Source organism: Genypterus blacodes, unplaced genomic scaffold, assembly GCF_046128005.1.
Source record: "Genypterus blacodes isolate CSIRO-AG114 ecotype Tasmania unplaced genomic scaffold, CSIRO-AGI_Gbla_v1 ptg000062l_1, whole genome shotgun sequence".
Taxonomy (NCBI): domain Eukaryota; kingdom Metazoa; phylum Chordata; class Actinopteri; order Ophidiiformes; family Ophidiidae; genus Genypterus; species Genypterus blacodes.
In genome coordinates this window covers 1271544-1299118 of record NW_027466874.1, presented here as the reverse complement: position 1 = coordinate 1299118, position 27575 = coordinate 1271544, and the positions used below count along the sequence as shown (strand labels likewise).

Genomic DNA, 27575 nt, shown 5'->3' with positions numbered 1-27575 from the left:
GCTGCAAATCGTCCTCAAACTTTTGTTTCCCTACACAGTCATTTGAGAGGAAACGCTTCCTTTTTTTTGGCAGCCAGGATGTTCTTTGGAACGAGAACAGGACTGTTTGTTTACTTTGTATTAGTGTTGAACTGTGTGAAATTTAAATTTTCCAGGGACGTTATCTGTTCTCTGACTCGTGTTTCTGAATATTAGTCTCAGAAGGTTCTTCAACAACAGATTGACTATCTATGTTCTGTACTTTTTTTGCACACTGATTTCAATCTAAAACCTCTAAAAAAGTCATGTTGATGAAAAGAAATGAATAGCAGACAACAAAACCACTCAAATAGGACCAAATCCAGCAGAGAAATGGTTTCAGACCTCTAAAATTGTCATTATCCCACAAGAAAAATAGTTCCAGACCCCACAAAACCTACCCAAAACTACCCAAAGAAATATTTCAAAACCAAAGTCTTACAAGAAATGGTTCAAGAGATCTCAAAATCCTCTAAAAACAAACCTAACCTATGAGCAAAATGGCACAAGAGCTCTCAGAGGATCTCAGATGGAATCAGGGAAACAGTTCCAGAACCCTGAGATAGATTGTGACCGTGGACAGAGACGTTCACTGTGAACAGGATCTAAACCTTTGGCTGTAGTTTTGAGGTAAAGCACTTCGTACAGCGATCCGTGCTGACCCCCTGATCTCTTTCTGCACAAGTAATTCTTCCATAAATTCGTAAATCACATATGATTATCCATTATTCAACATTTTTTCTGAACTGGGCCGTTCCGTCGCAGTATTTCTGTATTTTGGCAGCTACATTTCAAATAAGTGAATATAAAAGTGTAGGTCAGCTGTTATCACCCCGGGTTTATCCAGCACGGTATTAAATTCAGCAGTTGATCGTTACCAGATGGTTAAACATTTAATAAAGCCGATGCAAAGCCTTTCTCATCCTCTGACTTAATAGATTTTAAATTAGATGCCTCCAACGTGTCTTTAAATAACTTCTCCTCCAGATAATTGGCCACTGTAGGAGTTGAAAAAAAAGCCAAATCTCTTGCTCTCGCTGCGTGATTGTCGCTATTCCTCAAATGTTATCCTTCCATCACTGGAAGCTGGGAACAGTTCTCACGAAAATCGCACACTGGTCTGCTTGTTCTACCTGATAACATGTCACAGATGTGACATGGGAACACAACATTACATCAAGCTCAGACGCTGTAACTGGAGGGCCAATTGACCACATTTACCAACTCAAAGTAGTTGCAATTGACCGCATGCAGAGGGAGATTCTGAATACAGAGTTGTTGGAACACTTTGAACAATCAATAACATTACATCTTCAACCACCCTCTGGGAATTTGTAATCTTGTGACAGCTTTATGCCAACAGAAGCAGTCAGAGTGGAAGAATGCTTCCATTTAAACCAAGCGCATTAGTTTATGGTGAAGCTCATTCAGTTCAGTCATTTTTTAACAATACATTTATCCAGTTGAGCTGATTAGATGGAACATTGATGTTCCCTGTGGAGAACCTCAAAGACAACCATACCAGTAGCAAAGGAGCAAACAGGGATTATATTAACATACATAAGCAAGAGTTCCAACAATTGTTTGTGTTTCTTTATGAGAACCTGAACCCTCCACATGTGAATGCCTGACCCTGCCTCAGTCGGGCTCCCCGGCGCCCCGTGCTGCAGACATCCCAGTCTGATTGGCTCAGCCTCTGGCCCACAGCCCAAAGTGCGTCTGTATAAAAACTCCCCATGTGCTGAAAGCCTCAGTCAGAAAGCAAACATCAAGAGAGCGAGAGAGATAGACTGGATTCACTTTAAACACTGCAACTGAAATTTTTGGAAAAATGTGTAGAGGATTAGCTGCTTTACCCCACAGCTGCCTGGAGAGGTGAGACCTGCATCAGCACCTACAGACTGTATATACTGTATATATGAGCATGATTCTCACTCAATCACAGAGTTTCTTTGCATTTTGATGAAGCTGTTCAGGTTAAAGGAAAGAAACTCTTGTAAAATATTGAATCTTTCTTAAGCAAACATACACACTTTAACTGTCAATGGCTCATTTTTGTGCAAACATGAGTAACTCTTTATAACTCACGAGTGTTACACAAGAACATGTCTGAGACGTTTTGTAAAGCTGCGAGACATTTAGAAATGAAAAGTAATTAAAATAATATGTATTAAGTAATTTAAATAAACAAATACATTCTTTATTCATTAAATGTATGAATAATTGAGAGTTTAAATATGTTACCTTTGCGGCAAATATTAACATCTTGTCTTCTGTAGACTTCATTATTAATGTAGAAATCAACTTTAAAAATGACTAAATATGAACTGATTATGAAAGTGAAAGTTTAGAACTAACAGCTCAGATCCACTGAAAGAACAAAACCATGAATTCACTTCACTCACTTAATTTCAAGCAGTTGTCTCTTCACTCTGGAAAAGAACATTCTGAAGCCAAATTTTGACATAAAATAATGACAAACTACTGAAGTTAGATGTTTAATCACTGCTATAAATAGAAATAAATGGGGTCAAAAATCAATTTGGAAACATCATGAAGGTTTATAAAAGCTTCGTTCCTGAATTATTGTATTTGTGTGTGAGTCAGGGTTTATAACAAAGACTGTATCATCCACAAACCACAATACTCTCCTGTTTCTGTCCTCCAGGGCTAAAGAGATAAAGTCCAAATTGGGAGTTTTACTGCAGAAGCCAGAGAATGCCATTGACCTCATCATCCCCTACCCAGAGAAGCCTGAGAAGAACCCGGAGAAGCTGCAGAAGTGAGTGATTTCCTCCCTCGCCCACTGTGCAGAATCCAAACACTCTCCTTTGTGTTTAACTGATAATTGCTGGCAAAGTGGCGGAGCAGAGCCAGAGCAGCCCTGAGATCAAAGCTCTGGAAACCTCTGCAGGCACCAGTGATAAATGGTACAAATCACTCCTGCCTTAGAAAAGACTGGCTGAGTCGAGATGAAAAGATGAATTTATATATAAAGTCACAAAGTTTATGAGGAAAAGTGTTCACTTATTGTTTTGGTAGGTGACTGACACAAACAGTTGACTCCATACACGCTCACTATACATTTGTCTGTACTGTAATGAAGGCATAAGCATGAATGGAATATGACGCATCACTTAATTAGACTAAAGAGAGAGTCTGCTTGGTGAGGAAACTTAGTCTGATTATCAGTTAAGATAACTGAGTGACTACATTGATTTACAAATCATAAACTCCATCCTTTCCTCACAATAGGCATACTTCAATTTATGCTGATTTTAGTTTTATCACGGTATTGCCTTGATTGAAATGTGATCAAAGTGCCTTGTGTGCCTGTAAACGGGTCGTTTTTATCAGATTGTTTGATTTAATGTCTGTTATGACTTTGCTTTGGGAATGCGGCTCCATCCCCAAATATGAGTAATTAATGTCGCCAAGACCACAAAATAAATCCCAGGCTTTAAAAACATGAATCCATTAAAAACATCTATCCTAGTCTAGCAATGTGACATGTTGCTGTTTTCATCAGCTTTTACTTGTTTCGTGTGAGACGAAGTTGAGTTCAGGTTTGTGACTGATGTGATGTGTTTTTGCAGGCCTTCTCAAGAGGAAGCTGCCCAGTGGCGCGAGTCTCTGGATCGAGTCCTGATCAACAACTGTATGTCCCATTCTTTCACAAACACTCTCTCTCACACACACACACACACACACACACACACACACACACAATCAGACACACACAAAGCGTCACAGTGCTGGATGGATCACCTTAATGCTTCGTCTGTGTGTTGTCGGACGTCCCAACGCAACTCAGACCATCAAAGTATCAAACCCAGCGCAGTATGACGAAGTGACGTAGGCAACTGATTAGCTAGTACCCTAGGTAGCTGCTAGTGTGTCCGGTTTGTGGTTTGTAGTTGACACAGAAACATTGAAACACAAAAAACGCCATCAAGCTAACAGTGGAGTCTGTTACACCACGACCAAATGTCTCCATTTGGAATGAGTGACTGCCAGCAGATGGAGGAAAAAGATGTGAACGTAGCGTAACCATTACCGTTTTTACTTACCTTATCATGATCGTACATTAACGCGACTTTACTGCATCAAAGCAGACTGATTAATTTAAAACAAATGAAGTTCCAGACGTTGTTCCTCTTATGCTGGGACATAGCTGGTACATATGGACTCCCCAGTACATTAGCAGGACTATAGTACATTAAAGAGCACTTACTAAACTCCATTTGCACACTTCAGAGAGTACGCAGAAGCAAGCAAGAGTAATGATTCACTCTAGTTACGGGTATTTAATGGTGTGTGTGTGTAAACTGTGAGGCTAATAAGTCGCTGAAGTCTCTGTGCGGCAAACGTCACGTACAGAAGTCACTGCCCGGCGCATCTGCCTGGGTGGTAGATGACCTCGCTAAGTGGCTCAGTCTGGGCCACAGCGATGTATGTGTCTTTAGCATGCCTGCTGCATGTGCTGCATGTGCTTTTGCCTTGTGTGCGTATGGGTCCGCAGAGGTTACGCTTGTTATGCTAACATCTCCAGGGAGACGTCTGAATGATCCCACTCCTGATGATTTATCGTGCGGCTGCTGCTAACTGCTGTGCTGCTGTGATTTATCCACAGCGAGATTCACATTAGCATTTTTCTTTATGACTTGTCCCCGGTTAGTTCCCAGGCGGTTCTCTCTGAATTATTGCCTCTCAAACTGTGTGCATCCTAAGAAGACGGCAATTATATAATGCTGAGTTGGTTATGCAATAAGCGAGAAATGCCTAACGCATGAGCGTTCACAGACAGAGGAATTAATCCGTATTCTACGTTAATGTTGCAGTTTTCAATTACAGTCGTTCATTTAGCATCAGATTATCCTGCCGAGTGACAGAGTTACTCTGATGTTTGTCTGGACTAGATTGAGACAAAACTGTAAGTAAGTAAGTGTGTAAACATAGGTTGAATGAAGGGGAATCTGTTGTTTGCCAATCATTACAGTAATTAGATACTAATTATGATACTCGTTGACAGGATACCGATGTTGACATCTACTAATTTCATTGTAAACCAATTTAATGAGGAATGTAAACATTACAGTCGTTTAATCTGAACCTGTTACTCATGTAGATGTCAATTTATGCTACTTCCAGTCTGATTATACCGTATACATGATGTTTGCCTTTACTGGATCAGAATCGAAGCTTTAAATGATTCATTCCAAATATTTTTCCTCTTATTTATTCTGTTTATTTTAGAATTGAGCCACTGTAGTTTCATTATTAAGGTACAGGTTAAACATAATGCAGTCATGATTTCATATCAAATTCAGTCTCCACAGCAAGCCTGAGTTAATGCTGATTGTTCCCTCTGTGCTGTACATGTGCGGCTCGTTCGGCCTTCGTTCTGTCTGTGCTGTGCATGTGCGGCTTGTTGGGCCTTCTTTTTCTCTGCGTGTCCCTGTGCTAAAGGTTCCTGTTGAAGGCAGCAGTGTGATTGCGTTTGAGTGCTATTTTGATCCAAAGTATCGATGTAGACTACAGATAAAAGCTTCACTCAATAGCAGATTGCTTATCATGGGCGGCACATGCTGGTTCAGACAATGACAGAGCCTGCAAGCATTGTGGGAAATTACAATAGTCTTTATGAAAGACCTGATGGAAAGGAGGAGCTGTTTTATGAAACTTATATCACAAAAACACATCAATCTTGTTTTGGCCCAAAGTTTTGTACTTACTTTGCAAGCTTCTGTTTAGCTTTCCTAACTGAGACGTTTTGTCTATTCGGCTTCCTGTTAGGCTCAAACTGTTTATTGAGGGTGATACTTACATAAAAACACATATGTAACACAAATTAAATCTCAAGTGGGAATGTAGACATTGTTGAAGATGTGGATGTTCTGTACAACTTTTTTTTCAATCAATTCTAATATGAAGATTTGATCTCTTTTCATCTGCAAATGACCCAAACCAGCGTCATCACTGCAATATCTCTTATTATGCCTGGTAACATATGCAGAAAAGCAAATATCAGCTGTCGCCTATCGATATTGAATTGTATCTTTCGATCCGTCCCCTTGGAGCCACCGGCAGCACGCTTCATTACCTTCATCAGCCCTGAGCTTTATCATCTCCACTGCATTCAAACTTCTCCTCATCACCTTCTTTATCTCTGAAAGTGATGTCAAAAAGCGGGCAATGTAAAATAAAAGCATTATCATTAGTTCCCTTGCTTCTGTCAGTCTGTCTCTTGATGTATGCGTCTCTCTCTCTCTCTCTCAGATGGTCTGGCTTCCTTCCAAAGCTTCCTGCAGTCCGAGTTCAGTGATGAGAACATTGAGTTTTGGATGGCCTGTGAGGAGTTCAAGAAGACCAAGAACCCTGTGAAGATGGCCGCCAAGGCCAAGAAGATCTACGAGGACTTCATCCAGTCTGAGGGACCCAGAGAGGTCAGGGACTGCTGTGAATGCACACTATGTACAGGATGAACTCAATATGTGAAAGAAATAGATCATGTTCAAGTTAATCCCACTTGTATTATTTGCAGCTGTAGAGTTTCGGTGTAAATCTGCACAGTAGCATTTTGAGGTCAGTTCTTCCATAAATCTCTATGTACAGGATTGTAAACGTTATCCTGCTGAGAAATGCCAAAGAACGGTGCGAAATGAGCTGTTAAGTGAACCAGCTTCGATAACAAACGCAGAGTTACCAGAAAGTATGACCAGACGGTCCGACATGAAGACAACACGAGTAGTCATATCACTGATGGATGCCATAGTGTCCTGTGCTTTGAGTGGGATTCATTATTAATCCGATTAATGTAGAAAGACTCAGACCATGACTGCATAGAGGAGAAATTCAGCCACGTTCTTGAAGTTAACCAGATGAGGTTACACACCGAGTATGTACACAGATCTCTGAGCGTTAAGCAGACTTCTTTTGCCCAAATTTGGAGGACGTACTCGTTGCCTGTTTTAAGACCCTCAATATCTCACGGAGCTCCATAGCAGGCTGTTTGCTCACTCATTTAAAGGGGACGTACGATGTGTACAGTGTTATAATCCTTTATTTTTACAGTGTAAGATAGTTCTATGTGTTGAGCAGTCGGTGCTTCCAGTAAGACAAACTCATGAGTCATGAACTGCTCTGAAAGCTTCGTTTTTGATCGATTCTTTACTTGGTTAACGTCATGAAATCAACATGTGACATGTGGATTTAGCTCCCTTCCAAATCAGAGGCCAGCTCCGGCCTGATGCAGCTGGCCAATCAGAAGAGAGTTCTCAGGAGGGGGAGTGGGCTTAAAAAGAAATGGTACCTAAATAAGACTGTTTTGCACCAGTGGGTCTCAATCAGTGTTTGTTTTTTTTTGCACAGGTGAACATTGACCATTTCACCAAGGACGTGACCCTGAGGAACCTGGTTGATCTCAGCTCTGAGACCTTTGACTTGGCCCAGAAGAGGATCTTCGCCCTGATGGAGAAAGACTCCTTTGGCCGCTTCCTCAGATCAGAGCAGTACCAGGAGCTCCTGGTCAACTAAGGAGTCGGCAGAGATTGAGGAGTGGGGGTGGGGTGGGGGGTTTCAAACAGCAGTTAGTCCACATCAAAACATCAGAAAAGAACCAAGCGTAAATATCAAACTCAATATTTGTGAATAAACTGCATTTGTGTGTGACAGAATTGGAGAGTTTTATTTTTACAAATGATGGAAAATGTCATCGGCATCTCAATTAGAATTCAAATTCAAGTAAGGAAAAAGAGAAAAAGACTGCCTTTGAAAAAACCCCACCCATGCACCCATACACACACACACACACACACACACACACACATTCATGTACTTCTATCCTCATCAAGAGCCTTGAATGGCCTTGTGTCATATTGGTGGCACATAGATAGAAGTACACACACACACACACACACACACACACACACACACACACACACACACACACACACACAGTCACACGATTTAGATCAGAACTAGTACCAGTGTGTTTTTGTCAGTATAAGTCTACATGTATCTTTAAGTGTTCTGTGTAAGTTTAACGCATTGACCGGCACCAAACTGAGAAAAAGAGCTGTCAACAGTACAAAGGTTGCCTAATGAAAACGCGTTTGCCCCGTAATGAGGAGAATGTTCCCATCTGTCCTTGATCTACTTCGTTAGCAGACCGACCGCAATTCTTACAATGTTTTTAAATTATTGAAACGTTTCTGCAGGACACAGCTCAGGTCTGGAAATACCACAGAAATCTACCACACATTGCCAAGCAACGGGGCATAATTGCCGCTTTTTCTCTGGCTTGATATTGCACATTTTATGCTTCACATAGCGTAGCTCATACCATAACATGCAGAGCCCTAATCTATACGTATATGCATCTCCACTTCATCCCGAGAGCAAATTTCCTGTGACATTATGACCCAAACCATGATGGTCTCAAAATATATCATCAACAGGGCAGGTACTTCCTACTGACATAGTTGGTTGTTTCTGCAGGTGGTAATTAGAAAAAGGGGTCTAGTCCCACTGCACGGCATGATCTGGGGTATAGAACGAGCCTCCCATGCGTTACACCCTGGCCCTGACGCCTCCTGCAGGTGAAACGGCGGGTTATGACGCCCCGTGTCACAGGGGTTGCACATTATTGTAGGGACAAAGAAGTCAGTGACAGAGTCAATGAAGGCGTCAACATTTAGCAAAGCCCATTCAAAGGATCCTGCAAAGCTTTTCTATGTCATCACTTAGTAAAACCACAACAAGCATCATGATCCCCGTGCTGAACGTTGATGTCTGACCCCCAAAAGGCTCCAATATATAAAAATAGCCCAAGTTAGTATAAAGGAAAAAATATGGTTCTCCTTATTTCCCTCAGGATTGTATTCTTTAAACATTACAGCAGCTTTTAAGTGCTTTGTGTTTTCCTCAGGAAGGAATAGACGACAGTAAATACCATTTCTAGTTTATTGAGAAGATATGAGTCGCCATGGCTACAATACAAACTGTCCAACATATAATGGGAACTCCCTCAGCAATGCAAACTATCATGACAAAGTGACATTTATACGACTGAATTAAAGCAGTGTTCCAGAACACTTCCAAACAAGTTACAACGGTGAAGCGATCACCTGTGACAAACTACATACACTTCTGTCCTGCAGGACCAATACTGACCTCTCTCGCCCTCTCTCTTTCTCACGCAAACGTGCTGACAGCAAAATTTCGATTTTCACCAGCCCCTGTTGGTTTCGATGGATCCTGGGAGAGCCATCCTTGAGAACAGCGCTGGCTAGTTGGCTTCGTGGTGGAGCCACTTGGCCGCCACTAAACTGCAAGTTGCTAAGATGGGAACACCAAGTAGGAGGGAATCTCAGACAGACAAGTGAGCAGAGGACCGATTTGTACTCAGAGGTCTTTTTTTCCCATGTAAGAATGCCAAAGTCGCATAAATCCTGTGTCACGCCATCCAGACTTAGGTTTGGGTGGAAAGTGGGAGGTAGAACAGGTTAGCAGCAGAGAGGGATTCAAAAAGTTGTGCGGGGATTAATTCATCATTTTATCATTAAAATACAGGTCGCGAGAGAGATCTGTCATATTACTCTCTTATAATCATAGTATTGGAAGAGTCAAGACACGAAGGAAGTGTAAGGGAATAGAGGTGCAATACATCAATATTCAACATACTCGCAAGTACTCACAAGTCGGGAGAAAGACGGATTTTAGTGTGGATTTGATGTTGGTGTGCAGTGTTCAAGTATCCTACATATACGCCTGTAACTGTGTGTAGCACTCATACGTGTGATATCTACTCTGTGCTAAATGTTTTGCTATATATCTCACAAAAAGCATGCCATAACTACACAAGAATATTATCTACCTATTCAGCATTTTGAAGCCTTATTGTTTAGTCGACTAAAACCAGAGAAGGAAATTACAACAGGTAAAGAGAATAGCTCTAAATTTGCAATGTCCTATGTATTATTAGATTTCAAACACCAGCTGGGACATGATATTTGTTTCCATGGCATTGATTGTTTATAGTGGCACAGATTTACCAGTCTTGTGTCATAACCTAAAGTGCCATCAATCAACAGAGAACTCAATAAGGGCTTCAGCAGTGCTGGGTATGTGTCATGTGATGTAGCCTTTCATGTACGTTTTGGAATCAATCACATAAAATATATATGCATCCACTTGCTGAAGATGTATTTATTCTTGTCTGTAAATATCTAATATTTCCAAATACTTGTGTCTAAGTTATTCTTAAAATACGCAGATGGAATTTGTGGCCCTCTGGAGTGGAGAGCAGCCGGTGCCTCTTCCTGGAGATCACACGTTTTCACTCATAAAAGAGGAAACATTTAACATTTAATTGTCACTTTGTTTTTCTTTACAATGTATCTGTACACGTAAAAGATTCTCTGTGGGCATTTAAGAAACATTGCTGCCCCACGTTGCTCCAGGTCATTAGAATTTCGTCCATGAACAGGTCACGCCACAACCTAGCAGTTGGGTTTAGGTCCAACTTGGCCATTGATGTTCCCTGTCATATTAACAATAATCTTGAATCGTTTTTGTGTTCATGTTGTTCAGTTTTTTCGTGATGGACACACAGGTCTTTCGCTGTTACTCATTGCTTTTCGTTTTTCTGCATTGCACGTTGTTGATCTCCACTTTAAGCGCAGCACTAAAAAAGACAGAGGGTCTTTTTAGAAATACAAGTTGTTTTTATTGAGTGGTTCACATTAACAAACCTATCTTGGGAAAACCAGATTCAGCCAATAACTTTAATTTGCATGCTGTTTTTATCGAGTCGGGCACGTTTACAACCCACTCCTCCCATCTCACGGTCACCGCACTCGTGATTTGCTTTTGGAGAGTCATTAAACCATAAAAGTTACAAATAAAACCCTGCGTGACCCACTTTAACTATGTATTCAGTATCCTCATTGTCAATACTTTACAGTAGTTAAGTCGCAAGGTATTTTGATTTGGAATGAAAATCTGGCCTCATTCTTAGTCATAAGTTTGCAGAAATATCCAAGTAATTCCAAAGAGCTCACTATCTTTCTCCTGCCACTGTACAAGGGGAGTGCTGGTGCAAACATCGGTGACGTGAGTGTAAAACGGAGCGGAAACAGATGCGGCTGAGAGGCAGCCTGCCAACACAAACACTGTCAGAGGCTCGCATGGATGCATCCATTACCACCACGGCTTCTAGAAATAGATGGAGACAGGGGTCAGATGCTTTTGGTCCCCAGACGAGCATGGTGACATTTCTGACAAACATTTTGTTGAGTTTGACGATCTGCTTTTACGTGCTCGCCGAGGCCTCGTGGTTGCTCCTGGAAGGTTAAAATACGAGCAAGACTTAAAATCACACGTCTTAATGTTTTGGTGAAGCTCCAGCTGAACATTTAATATGGCTCACATGTGACGAGTTCATCGTTTCTGGGCGTCGGCTTCAGTGTTTGAGTTCTGACTCAGACTTTTGTGTTGACGTGTTCAGACCCTAAAACTATACAACGCTGTTTGTTCACTGGGGCGTAATCTAAAAACGTCAGATGAGGCTGATCACGGGCTGACATCCCCATTAAAGACCAGAATGGATCCAAGTGCATCTGATAACAGCATGGTGCTGATGCTTAACACGGCTTGATGGCTTTTTATACATAACAGCCAATCTCATCTATATCTCTGCTCCATGAGTGGACCCACCAGACGCATCACCAACTCAAATAAGCCACTCATGTACAATTAAGAGTTATAAATACCTTCTGGAGATTTTTTCTTCTCCTCAACAAAATTCTGAAGGGAAGTTTTGAACTTCTTGTAACACGATATTGATGCAGCAGCTGTAATAATGTGTGCCTTTGCAGATTCATATATTACAACAATATGAGATAAATATCGGTTATTAGGTGAAAAGCTTGAATCTCTAAAATGAGATTGTTGATCTGAACAAAACTTTCCTCCTTTGCTTTCCTTTTACATGTTCCTTCTGTCATTCTTCTGTGCTTCTTCTTACCAATAAGATTGCCAATATCCAAGCCTTTCAGCTTTGGTCAGTGTTCTTTAATGACACACACACACACCTGTCCCTCACAAGCCAATCAACCTCTGACCCACAGGCTCTCAAACTACTTAAACACATTTGTACTCAGTTGCTTTGTGCTATTTTGTTTGTGATGTGTTCTTGCTGTTCCCCTAACGTGCCTTATTGCCGCCTACATGCTACATTGCTCATGTCATGAGTTGTCTGGCAGACTCTTAGGTTCAGAGTCTTGGGTCCATGCTGCCAGAGTCACTATGTGATCTGTCCCCAAGAGAAACCCACAATCATTGTGACGCAGTTCAAATTTGATGGCGCGTCAAGCGAGAATCAGGAAGGGGATTGACGAATGTCAAGTGTGTCCTTACGTCTTTTCCTCTTAATGGTTGTTGTTCCTAGTCACAGCATGATTCATCCCACATGCTTTAGAGTCAAGATCGGTCCAGCTATCAAATACAGTCCTCCAGAGTGTCTGCGATGCCTCAGGGGAGCGTCTCAAATTGCATTGTTGACCATGCGTGAGGAGCCGAGCTTGCTATGACGTGCCTCAGGTCTGGGGACGTTTATCCCCAATCATGCAGATTCTTGTGTCAATGAGGACAAAAACATGATGGCTTCAAATGTTTCAATGAGTTTAGGTTGATTTAAAGCAGCACTGTGTTTCTTCGTTAACCTCACCAGTGTTGTGTTATAGTACCTGCACCCATTTCATCATTGCTTCTCTTTGCTTCATATTCATTTCACTCCCAAATCTGCCTATGAAACCTCTTAAACTCACTGACACTGAAAAAGCTATTATGCAGTACCATCAACCTTGACACCAGATATGTGGTTTTTACAGGACTTCACTGACCAGCATTAGTCATCAACCTGGGCCCTTTTCTCTCATTTTGTCAGACATTCATTATCTGAACAAATGAATGCAACGGTGCTGCAGTTTACATAAACTGCATGATTAATCGATGTTACTCATGATCATGATGTCGTGCAGCTCTGCCTCATCCTGCCGATCTTCAAACATCATCGTCTCTGCCACTTCCAACAGTTATTGTGACAGATCTAACAACTTACCGCCACAACAGTCTCTAACAATGATGGAGCTCACTGATGAGGTTACCCAGCAAATGACCCAAATGTGAGGAAAATGAGGAGAAGCAGCACAATTAGAGCCAAAGGTCCTTTTTAAAAGGGTAATTTTTCTTTCATTTACCTTAAACAATGGAGGCAGAAATCAAATGAGATGTTCTTCAGTCTGAAAGACGAAGTAGATTGTACTTTGTGTTCTACACATCTGTTGACATGTTGGAGAACACTGACAAACACTCTACTGATTCGCCAAATGTACCACATACATTTTGTAATCCATAAATGTTTATATACTTTTGTACCTTCTGTCAAGTTGCTATTCTTCTCCGTCTTATTTCATCTGTCCAAGGCCAAAAGCAAGGCCTGTTTGCACCATCAAGTCATTTGTTTCAATCAATGGGAGCGTTGTCTTTGAACGCGTGTTCATGAAATTAGATGGCAAGGCATTAATGACACTTTCCTTAATTTAAAGTTGTTGTCAATGAGGAAATTTTGTGTTTCTATTGCAGAAAAAAGCAAATGATATCCCAAGTGATAACACGAGCAGCATGAGGCAATTCAAACCTCATTTTGAAGTCATTAACATGCTAGAACTTTCACGCTTGAAACCAACATAGAACAAAGGCCTTGATAGCGTTCACCATCTTTCTGCTTGCTTGTCTTCTATCTGCAGGAAAATGTTTTCTTCTCTCTAAAAAGCCTGTCTGTTGGTTCGAAACTTGTATTCAAAGATTGGATTCAAACCAAGAAAAGACTTGGAGAACCTTGAGTACTTTTGGCTTCTCTGAGTGGTTTTGGCCTGGGTCAGCTTGACTTTTCCTTGTATGATCACTTGACCAACCAACCAAGTAACCACACTGAAACCATTTTGAGGGGAAGGACCGGTCCAAGCTAGCGATGGGGCCAACGATGGGGCCAACCTATGATTAATCTCTGGTAAAGCTTGTGGTATCTTAGACACTCACTAAAACTGCTACTACTACTAAATTATTTACTAAAGCCAGCAAGTGTGCGATGAAAATGTGGTAATATACCAAACCCAAATATTCAGAACTTTAAAACGATCTCGATTTAGGCTTTAAATCAGCTTTTTCCAACTTCATATTTACCTCTTATTGCAATTAGAATTGGCACAAATGAACTTATACCTACTCCAAGGACCTACATTATGTAAAAGGATGGATTCAGACTCAAAGACGTCTCAAACAGTGTTGGCAGAGAGAGAGACTCCTGTTGATTCTCTGCATGAATATGCATTTAGGCATTTATGCATTAGACCCTTTTTGCCTCTAATCGCATTAAGGATTATTGAGTGTGTGTTATTTCATTTCAAGTTCTTCTGTAAGTGATTTGGCCTTCAGTAAACAAAACAAGAACTCAGGGCCACAGGAACTCACAAGCGCAATTGATAGAAATTGTAGAGACAGGAAAGGGAAAGAGGCTTGTTGTGGTAAATCAGTCAATAGCATAAAAAATTCATTATAAAAGGTCACGGTTGAGTGTTTCAATCAGTATCTTAAGAGCAGCACAGACAAAATGTTTGCGTGGCTGAGTTTACTTTCAGTGTTAGTCTCAAGGACTCACCCACGAGTGTCAAAGCGTGTCTCCAGACCGCAGCAAACTTTGTATTTGAACCTCACACAGAATTTGCTTGGACTTGGGCAGATTTTTAAAACGCTGCCATGGCGAGATGAAGCACAGCCCCATGGCGTTTTGATGCCGTAGCGTTTGATAGAAACTGAAGCAGAGATCCAGACATGCAGCCTCAGGGGTGTGTGTGTTTCTGTGCATGAGAGAGAGTGATGAGATAGTGGTGATGTGGAATATGCGTGCGTCTGCTCCTACGTGCTCAGTCGCATGCGTGATCGCATTAGTGTTCCAGATCATCCTGTCAGGTCTTAATTAGCAGGCATAACAGCTGCTCGAAGGACGGGAGCAACAGAGAGAGAACAAACATCGATAAGCAGGTTAGCGCAGAATAAAGCGTCACTCACCGAGCCTGACCACACGTTAGCAACATCAAAGCTGCACACAAACTGCAACCATCATAACACGGTGCATGTTTGTCTGCTCAACCGCTCTGCTGGGATCTCATTTTACTACTCTGCATACTCCTTTTACAGTCACCAGTGGAGACTTATCTTGCCAAGTCTCCTAAACAGTGCCGATTGAGTCCAGAGGAAGCAGAATTCCTTACCGATGTACGTCTTCTCTGCCTTCATAGCTGCCATACTGGCGACAAAGCATCTGGATTGACTAACTTCGCACCATTTCTGTATCATGGAGCAGATATGTACGGGAATGGAGAGGCAAAGTCCTGTGTTATCACTGCAGGGGAACCATATCAGAAGTCCAATGTCACCACTGCTTCTTCCTCTGTCGTGACTTAAACAAAATGAATTTGGGTAAAATCACTAGTAGCTTGTAAGGTGGAATGTGCTGACGGGAAAAGGTTTTTGGAGGGTTTGGGAATTATGTGGTATGTAGTGTGCGAAGGTCGCCTGAGGAAAGCATTTACAGAATTGTCTCAGAGTTTCCATATACAAATAGTTCAGCCTCTGGGGACCACAAACAAGCCAAGACATTTCATTAAATGTAGTCTGATTGAAATAGGAGAGGTCACTATATGATGAACAATCATCCTCTGGGGACCATGAACTTTCTCTGGAGGTTCCATGGCAGTCTGGACAGTTTCTCCATATGTTGGGCCAACTGATTAGATGAGGAATGTGGGAATATTGCTCATGAGTGGGCAATAATGTGGCAAAATAAAAAGGAATTTGTTATTATTCTCTTTCAAGCTATTTTGTTTTTACTTCAAAGAATATCTTGGTGTGAACTAAAAGTTGTACTTAAATTAAGCTATGAATGTATTCCTGAACATTTGAACATGATTTAGAATTGTCCTCAAATGTATATTTTCAAGTAATTATAAGACAGTGGGCATGCTGTGGGTGTGTTGTGTGTGTGTACCTACTTTTCATAGCTTAGTAATTTCCCCAAAAACTATATTAAATGTATAAGAAGTATCGTAGAACACTTTGCAAGCATACAGTAAATATATGCATACAATTTTGCACTCCCCAATATAAACGTATATATTTGATATGAAACGTTTCCATATTGTTGTCCGTCTCTTAGAGGATATTTGATTCTGTATATTGAATGTAGGTCATCAATCGCAACATGACCTACATGCAATTTAGCGTACACAATCCACGTTACACAATCTGCACCTTCCTCCTCCTCCTCCTACTCCTCCTCCTACTCGTACCTGCTCATACCTGCTTACTCAACTCATCAGTGTGCATTAAAGTGAAGTGATTGAATTGACGTGCTGATGAAAATCTATAATATCTATATCTATAATCTTTAAATTGAATTTAAGAGTACAGGATCCAAGTAAAAAGGGAGGCAGGACCCTCCAGAGCCTAAAGTTGGTTTTATAAGTATCTGTAATTTGATATTGGCTATTTTATATCTAAATAATTGCACGTCGTTTACTTTAGTAGACAGGATGAAACCTGACTGCGGTGCCCCCTACAGTGCATGTGTGCAAATTGAAAAGAATTCCCAAAGATCCAGGGAGATGGCTGGCATGCAGAGTACTTTTATAATTTTACACTTCAGAGTGCTGTGTCTGCTGGGTACTTTAGTTGCAATGCAGCTTACTTCTGATTGATTAATTGTGGTAAGTTATGATGAGGTGAGCTGTCACGTAAGCTTGGCTTCAAAGAGACAAGCTAACAAGGTCCTCAAGTAAATCTACCCCTGTCCAAATAATACTTATGTCTGAATTACACGTTCCAATCACACAGTCGACTTCCTCCCCTGGCTGAACTGGTGAGTCAAGCTGCTGCTCCAGTTGTGAAATGATACACTTTGGAAACAGGTTGAAATAATAAAGTCTTACAAGGAAAATAGCAGCTTAACAATAACACACTCAGGATGTTTTTGAACCAGATGGATTTTAAACCCTACCGTCATAAGAAGAATGCAGGTTCTTGTGCGATAATGCCACTTAATATCTGTGTACGCTGCTTACAAACTATTTATGTTACATAAGAGAGGCTTACACGTTTGTTTTGAATATTACTGAGCATATTTGGCCATTTTCGGCAGATAAAATCTAGATGTGCACAGATTTCGACAAGTTTATTTACCGGGTGTGGTGACATGTTCCCATTGCCCTTAAAAAGGCATGAGCGTAAATACAGCCTCAGTAAATAGCCTGATCCTCATGGAGGTAAAGCCAAACAAATAGAGCTCCACACGGCAGAGGCTTGAGCAGTGTTTTCATTCCATTTTCCAACTCTTTGACCCGTGTGTCCTCGATTATTCATTTGATTTGGAAATTTATTGCATGGTGAAATCATATTACAGGATCAAGTTGAACAAACTGGGCCAAACAAAGTTCTCACACAGATATTCATATCTTGGCCAGATTTGGACATTTCCCCAAAGTCCAGAATGGTGTTTAGGCAGTGAGTCTAATTAATGGAGGCGTATCAGAATGGAAATCTGTTGATAGATGAACTCGGGTCAAGGGACAGTTGACGGGATTTTGACAGAGATTTGGATCAGGACCCGGAGAAATGGAAGAATCTCTGAGGACTTTTTCTGGCCTCCATTCCCAAAACGTTCCCAGCTCATTTTAAGGCTGTGGGTTGCGGTCTTGTAGCCTGAACAGATGGAACCCAGAGAGATGTATGAAATTCCTATGTTGAATGAAAGTCATTGCAGATGCTCCCTCTCAGAGATAAGAATGTCTTTGCAGTCTCAATGAACTACTTGTGCTCACTCACCAATGAAGTATTCCTGAATTACTCTGGTGAAAACATGTTTGTGGGTGAGGGTCTGATCATAAAGATTACGAAACCGTGATCATTCATAATCCAAACTGTCTCCACTGCCCTCTGATAATGATCGTTAATGTTCTGTATCTCCACCAAAGATCTATGGAATCCATGAAATAGTGGAAATTATTAGTCCACACAATGAGATGTTGTTTGGTTGTAGCTCCCGTGGACCATAATAAGTGTTATCTGAAGATGCTGAATGCGATCAGCAGCTTAACACAGGCTGCCTCAGGCCTGCTGATTACAACTAATTACTGTGTGATCATGAGAACCGTTTGGGTTCTGTAGCCACCTTGAAACGGTTATTTCCTGATCAAAACAAACAGGATATTTTGCCATCAAAGGAGAATATACTCAAGAAAAACACATGACATCATCTCATCTGACCTTTATATAGGCTTCTGTGGCTCGTAGGGACCATTTAATAGGCATTTTTGATCTTTCCATCAAGTACCTGCCTCCAGGCACTGGCTCTGGGTCGCTATGTCCTGTTGTTTTGTTAAGAACTTAGCTTCTTGGCACTTCAACTTGTTTTCTCCGGAGTAGTTCTAATGTAGAAGCTCGACGGTTTTAGCTGCTTTTTGCTTTGAGTTCTATGAACCGTCAACAATCCATATGAATCTCAAGGCTCTTGCCAACACAGACATTTATTTATACACAGATGTACTGAGTCAGAGATAGATTTCTCAGGAGTTGGTGGAGACCAAAACATAACCAAAGGGAGAACGAAAAATGACACATGTTCGCCGGGTGGCCAAACACACCACCACAGGGTGTTACTGTCTACTGGATGTGTAAACATAGCACCCCCAGCGTGTTCAGCATCTGTCTGTCAGACGTGTAAACAACAGCGATAACACCTCAGGGGTTGTGTTTGATGACCTCATGCTGAAGTTTTCTAGTACCCTGTGAAACATTAATGCAGATTTAACAGGGAACTTGTGACAGCAAATGAGTGTGTTGCATTTCTAGTATCTGTTATCACCCTTACCCCCCACATACTAACCTGATCAAACGTAGCGGCTCATGCAAAGCTCCAACAATCTAACCACAGACATGTTTTATTCATGAACACACCCCAGATATGCCAGGAAGAATAATATATGATATAAATAGGACGACATTATGTAATAAATATGTATTCCTAAACTACGACCCAGGTGATACAGTTTAATAAAACATTTTGTACACAAGGCCACAAATTCACGTCATGAAAGCGGATCCTGCACAATCACAGTGACATCAGCGTTAGAACAGAGCGGTTTGATGGAACAGGGAGCACCTGAAAGTCATCTATCAATGTCAAATGTTCAAACCTTTTCTTCTACCATTTAACATCTACTTGGCATGCACAAGAATCTACACTTTGATGACAACAAAGACTGCATTACATTCCCACTAGAAAGCAGAAAAGGCAAACACAGCACAACATGCAAAGATTATGTCAAGAGGTTCCTGTCCTGTTCAAGAATACATAAACTTAACAAAGATGTTCAGCAGGGTTAAGATCACACTGGCGTGTTCCATGATAAGAACATATAGCACAGTACTGCATCTGTACAGCTAATGAGTGAGTTATATTCAGCTACATACTGGTACATGTGGCTGTTTTTCTGTTTGAGAACCAGTTGGTGTTAAAGTAAACACACTTTTTTTTAAATAAAGAAATTTGAACTCCTCTGGCACAAGATCAGATCTGATGCAAAGAGCGGATGATGGATCAGCTTCAGTTTCATCATAATTGTCATTCAGATGTTGTGTTTCATGTATTTAAGTACTTAAGGAACTCAAAGAATTGAAATGGTGGAGCTGGATGGGGATTGATGATACTATGCCTGAGCACGTTGTCTGATTAAGTTTGAGCTTTGACTTTATTTCACCAGGGCTCAGAACAGCTGCAGGGGGTTGAGCAGTAAACATTTGCCAGAAATCTTCTGGTTTGACCTTTTATTCATAGAGCAAACATTTAACATTGTTAGCCAGATTTCAAAATTCCAGATTGAACGCATTGCATATGTTAGACACAGAGGCTCTGTTGCCCGATTTGCATGGAGAATAATCTGATCTGGAGAGCTCGTGAAAGATCTCACCACCTTTGGCTATAACATGTTTTGGTATTCCTGCTGAGTCATCAAGGATCTGAAGCAGATCATTTAGTGTCAAACCTAAAATGTGACATTTCAACTTATCCATGGCTTCATCAGTGTGTACCTGTAAATTCCCCATGTGGTACGTGCAATGTGAGAATAGTTCTGTTGTCTATGTTCTCCTCATTGAACAGCTAAGTTGATTGATGGTTCACCTGTTCCATTATAAGTGTGTATAGTTTCACTTTGAGCTTGTTTTTAGTCTTAACGGTGTGGTTTGAAGGTTCTGATGAAACCGCCCATCAAAACCTGGTCTTGCCTGGTACGGCAGGCCTTGTTAGGCAGGGAAATCTAAAGTTAAGTTTCAAAGGACAAACGCATAAACATTCTCTGTATCTTCGTTGCATTTAAAAATTAGACATTTAGATAAAAGCTAGCAACCAGAATGTCAGAATTTGGACAAGTAAACAATATTACACATTTTTCTCAGGTGATTTCACAGATGGTCATAGCCACTCAAAGCCCTTGACGGACAACCAGACACTTTGAGCTCTATGTGATGACTTAACTACACAAATATGAATCACAGATTATTTTGCCACAACATCTATTCTGATATGTAGAGCATTGTGTAATACATCGCCACAAAATGTATTTTATTTACAGACGACAGGCTGCAGTTGCACATTATGACCAGGGGTGTTATTGTGCCAAGTTATCACATAGAGCTTTAAAGGAATGAATGAAGGTATAGTAAACACGTGTGCTGCATTTGAGTGGTGTTGCGAATTTGGAAATATACATATAAGTTTGAAATTTCAATCCAACACAGACAAAAATCATATTTAAAAGTTGTTATCAGTTATCAGTTGCAACGTATAACATGACCCTTTCATAAATAAACCATTCACTATCTGTGTCCTTTTTTAGATTAATATTTAGCATCCAAATGCAGCAACACATCTCACCTCCTGGGCAGGTTTATACTTGGACGTAAACTACAAGTATGGGAAACATTGCATTGTTACATTCATCCTGCATTTGTTTAAAGCGCTGGTTGTTTATGTCTATTAAAAATGTAAGTCGGCAAGCTGCAATCCCTACAGAAATCGCTGGGGGCAGTAATGTAAACGTTTGGCATGTCATCAGCACAGTGACGGCCAAAAAAAATGACTCACAGTTATGAGAAGAAGCTGTTCGAGCAAGAAGAGCTTTACTGACACCTCCATTTCTCTCACTTTCAGAACATACCTACAGTGCGTATCTCTACCATTGTCACCACCTTTGTTTGTGTTCTGGCCCTCACGTTGCCGTATTAAGTTTTCTGTTGACACAAAGCATGCAGGTGACAACACGAGCAAGACCTCTAGAATACCATCTGATGGCGAAAGCGGATTGGTGATGAACGTTAAAAACAAACCCGACCTCGGAAGACCACAAGACTTTTTTATGGTTACAAGTTGATGAAGGCCTTGCCCACTTTTTGACCCGCATGTTTCACATTTCTAAACCACCTCAGCACTACGTTTTCTTTACCAGACACAAAAGGAAAGAGACTTATCACCTTCAGTAAACTTTACAATCTCAAACAATTTTCAGTCTCTGCAACATTCACAGCAACAGTCTTCTGAGCGGCTATTTGCGGCTATTTGCATCTAGGCGCCCCCGGCAAACACCTGCTTGTACCCGTTGCAACTATTCCGGCTCGCGTCCTTGTCTTTCATTATCGGGTTGCAAGTCTGTGATATGTCCTGCAGCAGCTTGGAATTAAGGAAGCGCCTGTAGGAGTCTTTCTCCATCAACATGTAGATCTTCCTCTGAGCTTCGTCGAAACAACCCATACATGCGCCCTCAAGGTTTTGCTTGGTTTGTTCTCTCGTTTCCGCGTCCAAGTTTACCTAGAAAGGCGCAAAAGGAACGGATGGTGTTTGCTCGCATAGTTCAACATGTGCATTTCTGCTGAATCCTCAGAAATAACGGTTTGACTGTTAAGAATTCGTTACCTCATTAGGAGAATCTACCGCCACATACTGCTGGTATATCTGCCTGGCTTTTGTGGCCATTTTGGTCACCGGTGCCCTCTTGTAATCCTGACAGGCGGCCCAGAATTCAATGTTCTCCTCACTGAACTCTGACTTCAGGAAGCTGCTGAACACCACACAACCCCCTAAGAGGGAAAAAAAGAAAAGATACTCTTAACATCTCAAACAGGTTATGATAAATAACACATTTTCTTTTCTAAAATCTTTGGAAATCTGGTTTTTATTCTTCTCTGTACTTGAATTACGCAACTTGAGAAGCTGCACTTTTGCCTTGAGATGTTGCATCACTGACGGGATGTGTTGAGAACACTTTATCCAGCTCCAGATAAACAGATCTGGAGTGGACCAATGAGACGGCCACATGATGACGTGAGGGAAGAACGGAGGAAGGCAGCACAGCGTTGGAGGTCAGTGAGTGAAGGGGGTCAAAAGCAGGCTTGTTCCCATAAGGCCGTTGCTCCTCTATGCTCAAGGGGTTTGAGGCACACACACACATGGCTCTTGTTATGGCAACAAGCCCTTTGAGGTCCATACAGTGATGCATGGAGACACGTAGCACAAGCAGATCTTGAGAATGCATGATAATGGGAGTGTGTGTGTGTGTGTGTGTGTGTGTGTGTGTGTGTGTGTGTGTGTGTGTGTGTGTGTGTTCGGGGTTTTCAATTTGCATTTGCTTGTGAGCTGTTGCCAAGTTAACAAAATGTGCACAAGAACATCCAGGCACAATGTCCAAAGAGTGGATAGAGACCCTGAATGTAGCATTTATGTACATCAACGCTCACAAAGTTTATGTCATTTCCATCTCGCAATTTATATCCAATTTGAATTGCCTGCTTACATTTCTGTTGAGTTTGATGAATCAAACCTTAACTGTCTTTGTACATTTCTCATATAGCCAATAATAATACTAATAATAATAATAATGCATTTGATTTGTATGGTGCTTTTAATCCCCAAAGCACTGCGTTCTCATCTGCTGCCGATGCAGCAGGAGAGATGTGCTAACGTGTGAGATCTGCGAGACACGACCTGACCTCAACATTCCGCACCAATGGCTTCCAGTTCCAGATTCCCATGATTGCTGACGCATCCTGTATGATGTGAAGTCATGTCTCAAACCGTGAGAGAGAAACCACAGCGAGAGGGCCAACGCCATCGGCTGTTTGATTGGTAAAAGCTGAGCTCTGTCTGTCCGTTTGGGTTTGGACGGAAGCTTTGAGGGAGATAGATGTGTGATGGATAGATGTGTGATAGATACATGTGTGATGGATAGATGTGTGATGGATAGATGTGTGATGATAGATGTGTGATAGATACATGTGTGATAGATAGATGTGTGATAGATACATGTGTGATAGATACATGTGTGATGGATAGATGTGTGATGGATACATGTGTGATAGATACATGTGTGATAGATACATGTGTGATAGATACATGTGTGATGGATAGATGTGTGATGGATAGATGTGTGATAGATACATGTGTGATAGATACATGTGTGATAGATACATGTGTGATGGATAGATGTGTGATGGATAGATGTGTGATGAATAGATGTGTGATGGATACATATGTGATAGATACATGCGTGACGTCAGACTCACCTTCACTGTTGATCACGCTGCTGAACGACTCCCTCCATTTCTCCACCTCAGCTGCTGTTGGACCACTGGAACATATTTAAACATATATATATATATTTAAATGAGGTTGACTGTTAAGACGTAATGACACGTGTGAAAATAGTTTTTTCTCGACTGTGGAAGATTGTTTGTTCTTAATCAAAGGGAAAAAATGGATTTGCCCCAGCAATGTATTAAAAACACATTAATTGATTGATTATTTGGATCCATTTGTGAACTTTGAGTGCTTTGAATTCACCACATTGTACTTTTTTTCCATTTCCATGAGTACGTTAGGTGTCGTACTAGGTAATAGGTTTCATTAGAAACATTAGAAATCTGAAGCACTCAATCTGCTGGGATCAATACTGGAAGCGCCCAGAGTGAATATGTGCCACCGCTCACGTTCACACACTCATAGGGGGGCTAAGTGTGATCACACCACACTTTGAGCTACAGCACTGCAAATCCCTTATGAATAAATAATTGAATGGTTCTTTGTGTTCTAAGAAGAAGTGATAATCATTGGCCCTTATCGATTATTTGTGATTAGTGAAGCAGTTGTATAAAAAGAGTCAGGTGGGATCAATCAATACAAACCTGCTGATAAAGCACAATAAAGAGCTACAGAATACCAACAATGAGACTAAATTCAAATGCAAATCCTGGAGATTTTAAGTATATATTTTTAATGATTTATTAACTATAAACTAAACCCATTAAACTCTCCTTATATTTCCCTTTAGGTTCTTTAGATTTAGCAAATAAAATCATGTTTCATTGACTCCATACAGTTCTGTTCACTTAGATGTCATGTCTGTATGACATCATTCCATATTAATATCTTCATTGTAAGACATACAGTCCACCTGATGTACTGCAGTTTGTCTCATTTAAAATTGTTTTTGGTGATGGTTTGTTGGTTATAGGCACACACACCATAACAAATTGCGAGTAATAGTAACTTCAAAGTAGTGATATATGTGTTTGTAGATTGATGACGTGCTTGTATGCAGCAGCCGGTGTGTGTTCATGGTTTTGTGACACTGACCTCTTCACAGCTTTCGCCGTCTTCTGATCCGCCACCGGATGATCCGACTTCTGGAGCAAGACGCCGATTTTGTTGATTGTTTTGTTTGCATTTTGCTTGATGTCTTTGACACTGTTAGAGAGAGAGAGAGAGAGAGAGAGAGAGAGAGAGAGAGAGAGAGAGAGAGAGAGAGAGTAACTAAGACATTCATTTACAATAACAGCTTAATACTTTCAGTCAGACTGAATTGGGATTTGTGTCACACACCTCTTGGCAGGAGCGTCGCTTTTCACTTTCACCGGCTTCTCATCCGCCACTGGATGTTCAGACTTCTGGAGCAAGACGCTTATTTTGTGCTTGATGTCTATGGCTCTGTGAGTGTGTGTGTGTGTGTGTGTGTGTGAAAGAGCGAAGAACAGACAGAGAGAGAGAGAGAGAGAGAGAGAGAGAGAGAGAGAGAGAGAGAGAGAGAGAGAGAGAGTAACTAAAATGCATTGTTTGACATAATACACATTTTTCATATTCAACCGACATGAAGCCCTCAAACCTCCAGTGCTTTTGATTCCTAACAAGTAAAATGATATTACTGTCATCTAGAATCATTTCATATTCTACTCCTGTGTCAAAGTAGAATCATCACGTTTACATCTCAACTATAGCACTTGATTCACAAACACCAATCAATCCCCCTAGAGCTCAAACTACATTACTCACCCTTTCAAGCATGTTGCAGGAAGAGTTGCGAGTCCTTTGCACATGGTGGATTGTTATTTAGATCCAATTCCAAAATCCAAAGAGAAGTCGACTCTGTGTATTGGACAGATTCAGCACCGGTGCAGTAGACTGTGACGGGGGAATCAGCTCTGTGATGGTCGGACGGGGGTTTGTATGAGTTTTATCAAGAATCAGACAGCAGCCTGGCGTGTCTCCACCCCTAACACATGCTTTATATCTCCAGGGGGCCACAATGACGGAGGGCCGACCAATCACGCCAGAGAGAGAGAGAAGGGAAGAGAGAGAGTGAGAGGAACAGAGAGAGAGATAGGACTTTACAGCAGACGAGTGTCTTTATCTCTCTGCTGTCATTAAATACAGTACAATACACAATCATTGGATTCAGCACCGGTGCAGTAAACCGTGACAATTTGGGGTTCAAACAAATCATTTCAAGCACCTATAAGTGTCTGGTCTTCATGATAGAACTCGATTTTATGGAACCAAAGAAGCAACAGCAACGTGCTCTGGTCTCGAGTTCTGGTCCGAGTTTTGCTTTAGCAGACTTCAGGAGAACATCGTGGTCATCCTCTCTGCTGGTGTTCATGAGGAGAAACAACCAAAACATGAAAGAGTGCAGAAGATCGTCAGGTTGCTTTTGTTCTTTGTTGAACAGAAATGCATCCAGTCGTTGTGTGCACCTTCCTCATAGCCCAAAGGGTTCAAAGGTCACATCAAACTCCTAGTTTACAACTTGTAAATACGACTCCGACATGCAGTCTGGATGAGACAGAATTACAGTATACTGAAATCCAGTAGTATTGATGGTATTCATACTGAGATGTGATTCATCCCCATCAGCCTGGTTCACACGGCTGTAAAACCCTGAACCTAAACTTGAGCATGTGTGTGAGTGTGTGTGGGAGTGTGTGTGAGTGGCGAACGGAGTTGACTGTAATCGGTCACTCTGTAGCCACATGGAACTCAGCAAGCTTCACTTCCTCTTTCAAACTGTGAAGATAAAAGCTACAGAGGAGGGTGTGAACCTGTGCAGGTGCTGCTCCACCTGCACCATCAGGGAAGTGAAGTGTTCCAGCCCACGTGTTTGCTGTCATGTTATCCACTTCAGACACACTAAGAAGCTCTATACAGCCGAGTAACAGTGCTGGATCTGAGTTCTTACATAAATTGATGTCTGAATTATTTTTTCTTACGATTCACTGTGTCCGGAATAATAATAATGAGGAAAGTACACACATTTGAGCAACAGAGCGTCATCACTGCTCTGGCGTCATCAGTAGTGACGTTATTTACTTTGTAGTTGTGTGCATGTCCGCAAATGTTTGTTTCCCCACAGGACAATACAAAAAGATAAATATATTATCAAAATAAACCATAGTTCAGTCACGTTTCGTGACAGCGAGAGGAGCTCGGACATCAGGAGGAAGAGGAACCGCTGCTCATCTACCGTGACTGCAGCCAGCTTAGGTGTTTCAGGCGTCTCATCCCTGAGGAGGAACTCCAACTTAATCTGACTGGGAGGTAACAGAGCAAAACCCGGAATACACCAGAGGGATCATTTATCCCATCTGACCTTGGGAGGCCTTGGATTCCCTCAAGAGGAGCTGTTGGACTTGGCTGAGGAGAGGAACATCTGGGCCTCTAGCCCTGACCCAGAGCCAAACAGCAGATGATTGATGATAGGAGATCAGATACAACTGCCCCACACAAGCACTGCAGTGATTCTTGTGAACATCACCAAAAACGCTCCAATTTAGAGAAAAACAATGCCAGGGAACTACTTTCAATTGTCATTTTCCCTGAAATTTCATCAAAGCTAGAAATTCCACTGAAGTGTCACTTTAAAAGCGTTCCGGTCTCTCTGATGAAAGATGTTTGGTCATTGCAGTAATAATGGAATCGAAATGTTTTTTTAAACATGACCAGATTGATTTCCTGGCCGCACAAGGACAGAACAACGATTGAATACAAACTTTGGAATGCAATCACAAAGTGCTTTTGAGCTCAAACACTTCCGATGGAGTTCCATTCACTGGGTCTG

General features: G+C 41.3%; 2 protein-coding genes across 2 annotated transcripts; one reads left to right on the top strand and one right to left on the bottom strand.

The window, feature by feature from the left end:
- Window positions 1-1752: 1752 nt before the first annotated feature.
- rgs5a (regulator of G protein signaling 5a) lies at window positions 1753-10211 on the top strand. The gene is made up of 5 exons (XM_076154442.1): window positions 1753-1893; window positions 2687-2800; window positions 3615-3676; window positions 6298-6464; window positions 7390-10211. Exons 1-5 carry the CDS (start codon window positions 1850-1852, stop codon window positions 7552-7554), a joined length of 552 nt encoding a protein of 183 aa, XP_076010557.1. The 5' UTR covers window positions 1753-1849; the 3' UTR covers window positions 7555-10211.
- Window positions 10212-19468: 9257 nt separating this feature from the next.
- On the bottom strand, window positions 19469-25702 carry LOC143003739 (regulator of G-protein signaling 5-like). Its single transcript, XM_076154554.1, has 6 exons — window positions 25514-25702; window positions 25067-25171; window positions 24821-24931; window positions 23752-23816; window positions 22106-22269; window positions 19469-22000 (listed from the first exon to the last, which is right to left on the bottom strand). Exons 1-6 carry the CDS (start codon window positions 25555-25557, stop codon window positions 21758-21760), a joined length of 732 nt encoding a protein of 243 aa, XP_076010669.1. The 5' UTR covers window positions 25558-25702; the 3' UTR covers window positions 19469-21757.
- Window positions 25703-27575: the final 1873 nt, after the last annotated feature.

Excerpts from the sequence above, each read along its gene's own strand:
- rgs5a (XM_076154442.1), top strand. The coding sequence starts at position 1,850 with ATGTGTAGAGGATTAGCTGCTTTACCCCACAGCTGCCTGGAGAG. Across the intron at positions 2,801-3,614 it reads AACCCGGAGAAGCTGCAGAA|GCCTTCTCAAGAGGAAGCTG; the intron begins GTGAGTGATTTC and ends GTGTTTTTGCAG. Across the intron at positions 6,465-7,389 it reads AGTCTGAGGGACCCAGAGAG|GTGAACATTGACCATTTCAC; the intron begins GTCAGGGACTGC and ends TTTTTTGCACAG.
- LOC143003739 (XM_076154554.1), bottom strand. The coding sequence starts at position 25,557 with ATGTGCAAAGGACTCGCAACTCTTCCTGCAACATGCTTGAAAGG. Across the intron at positions 24,932-25,066 it reads AGCGACGCTCCTGCCAAGAG|TGTCAAAGACATCAAGCAAA; the intron begins GTGTGTGACACA and ends TCTCTCTAACAG. Across the intron at positions 23,817-24,820 it reads ACGGCGAAAGCTGTGAAGAG|TGGTCCAACAGCAGCTGAGG; the intron begins GTCAGTGTCACA and ends AATATGTTCCAG.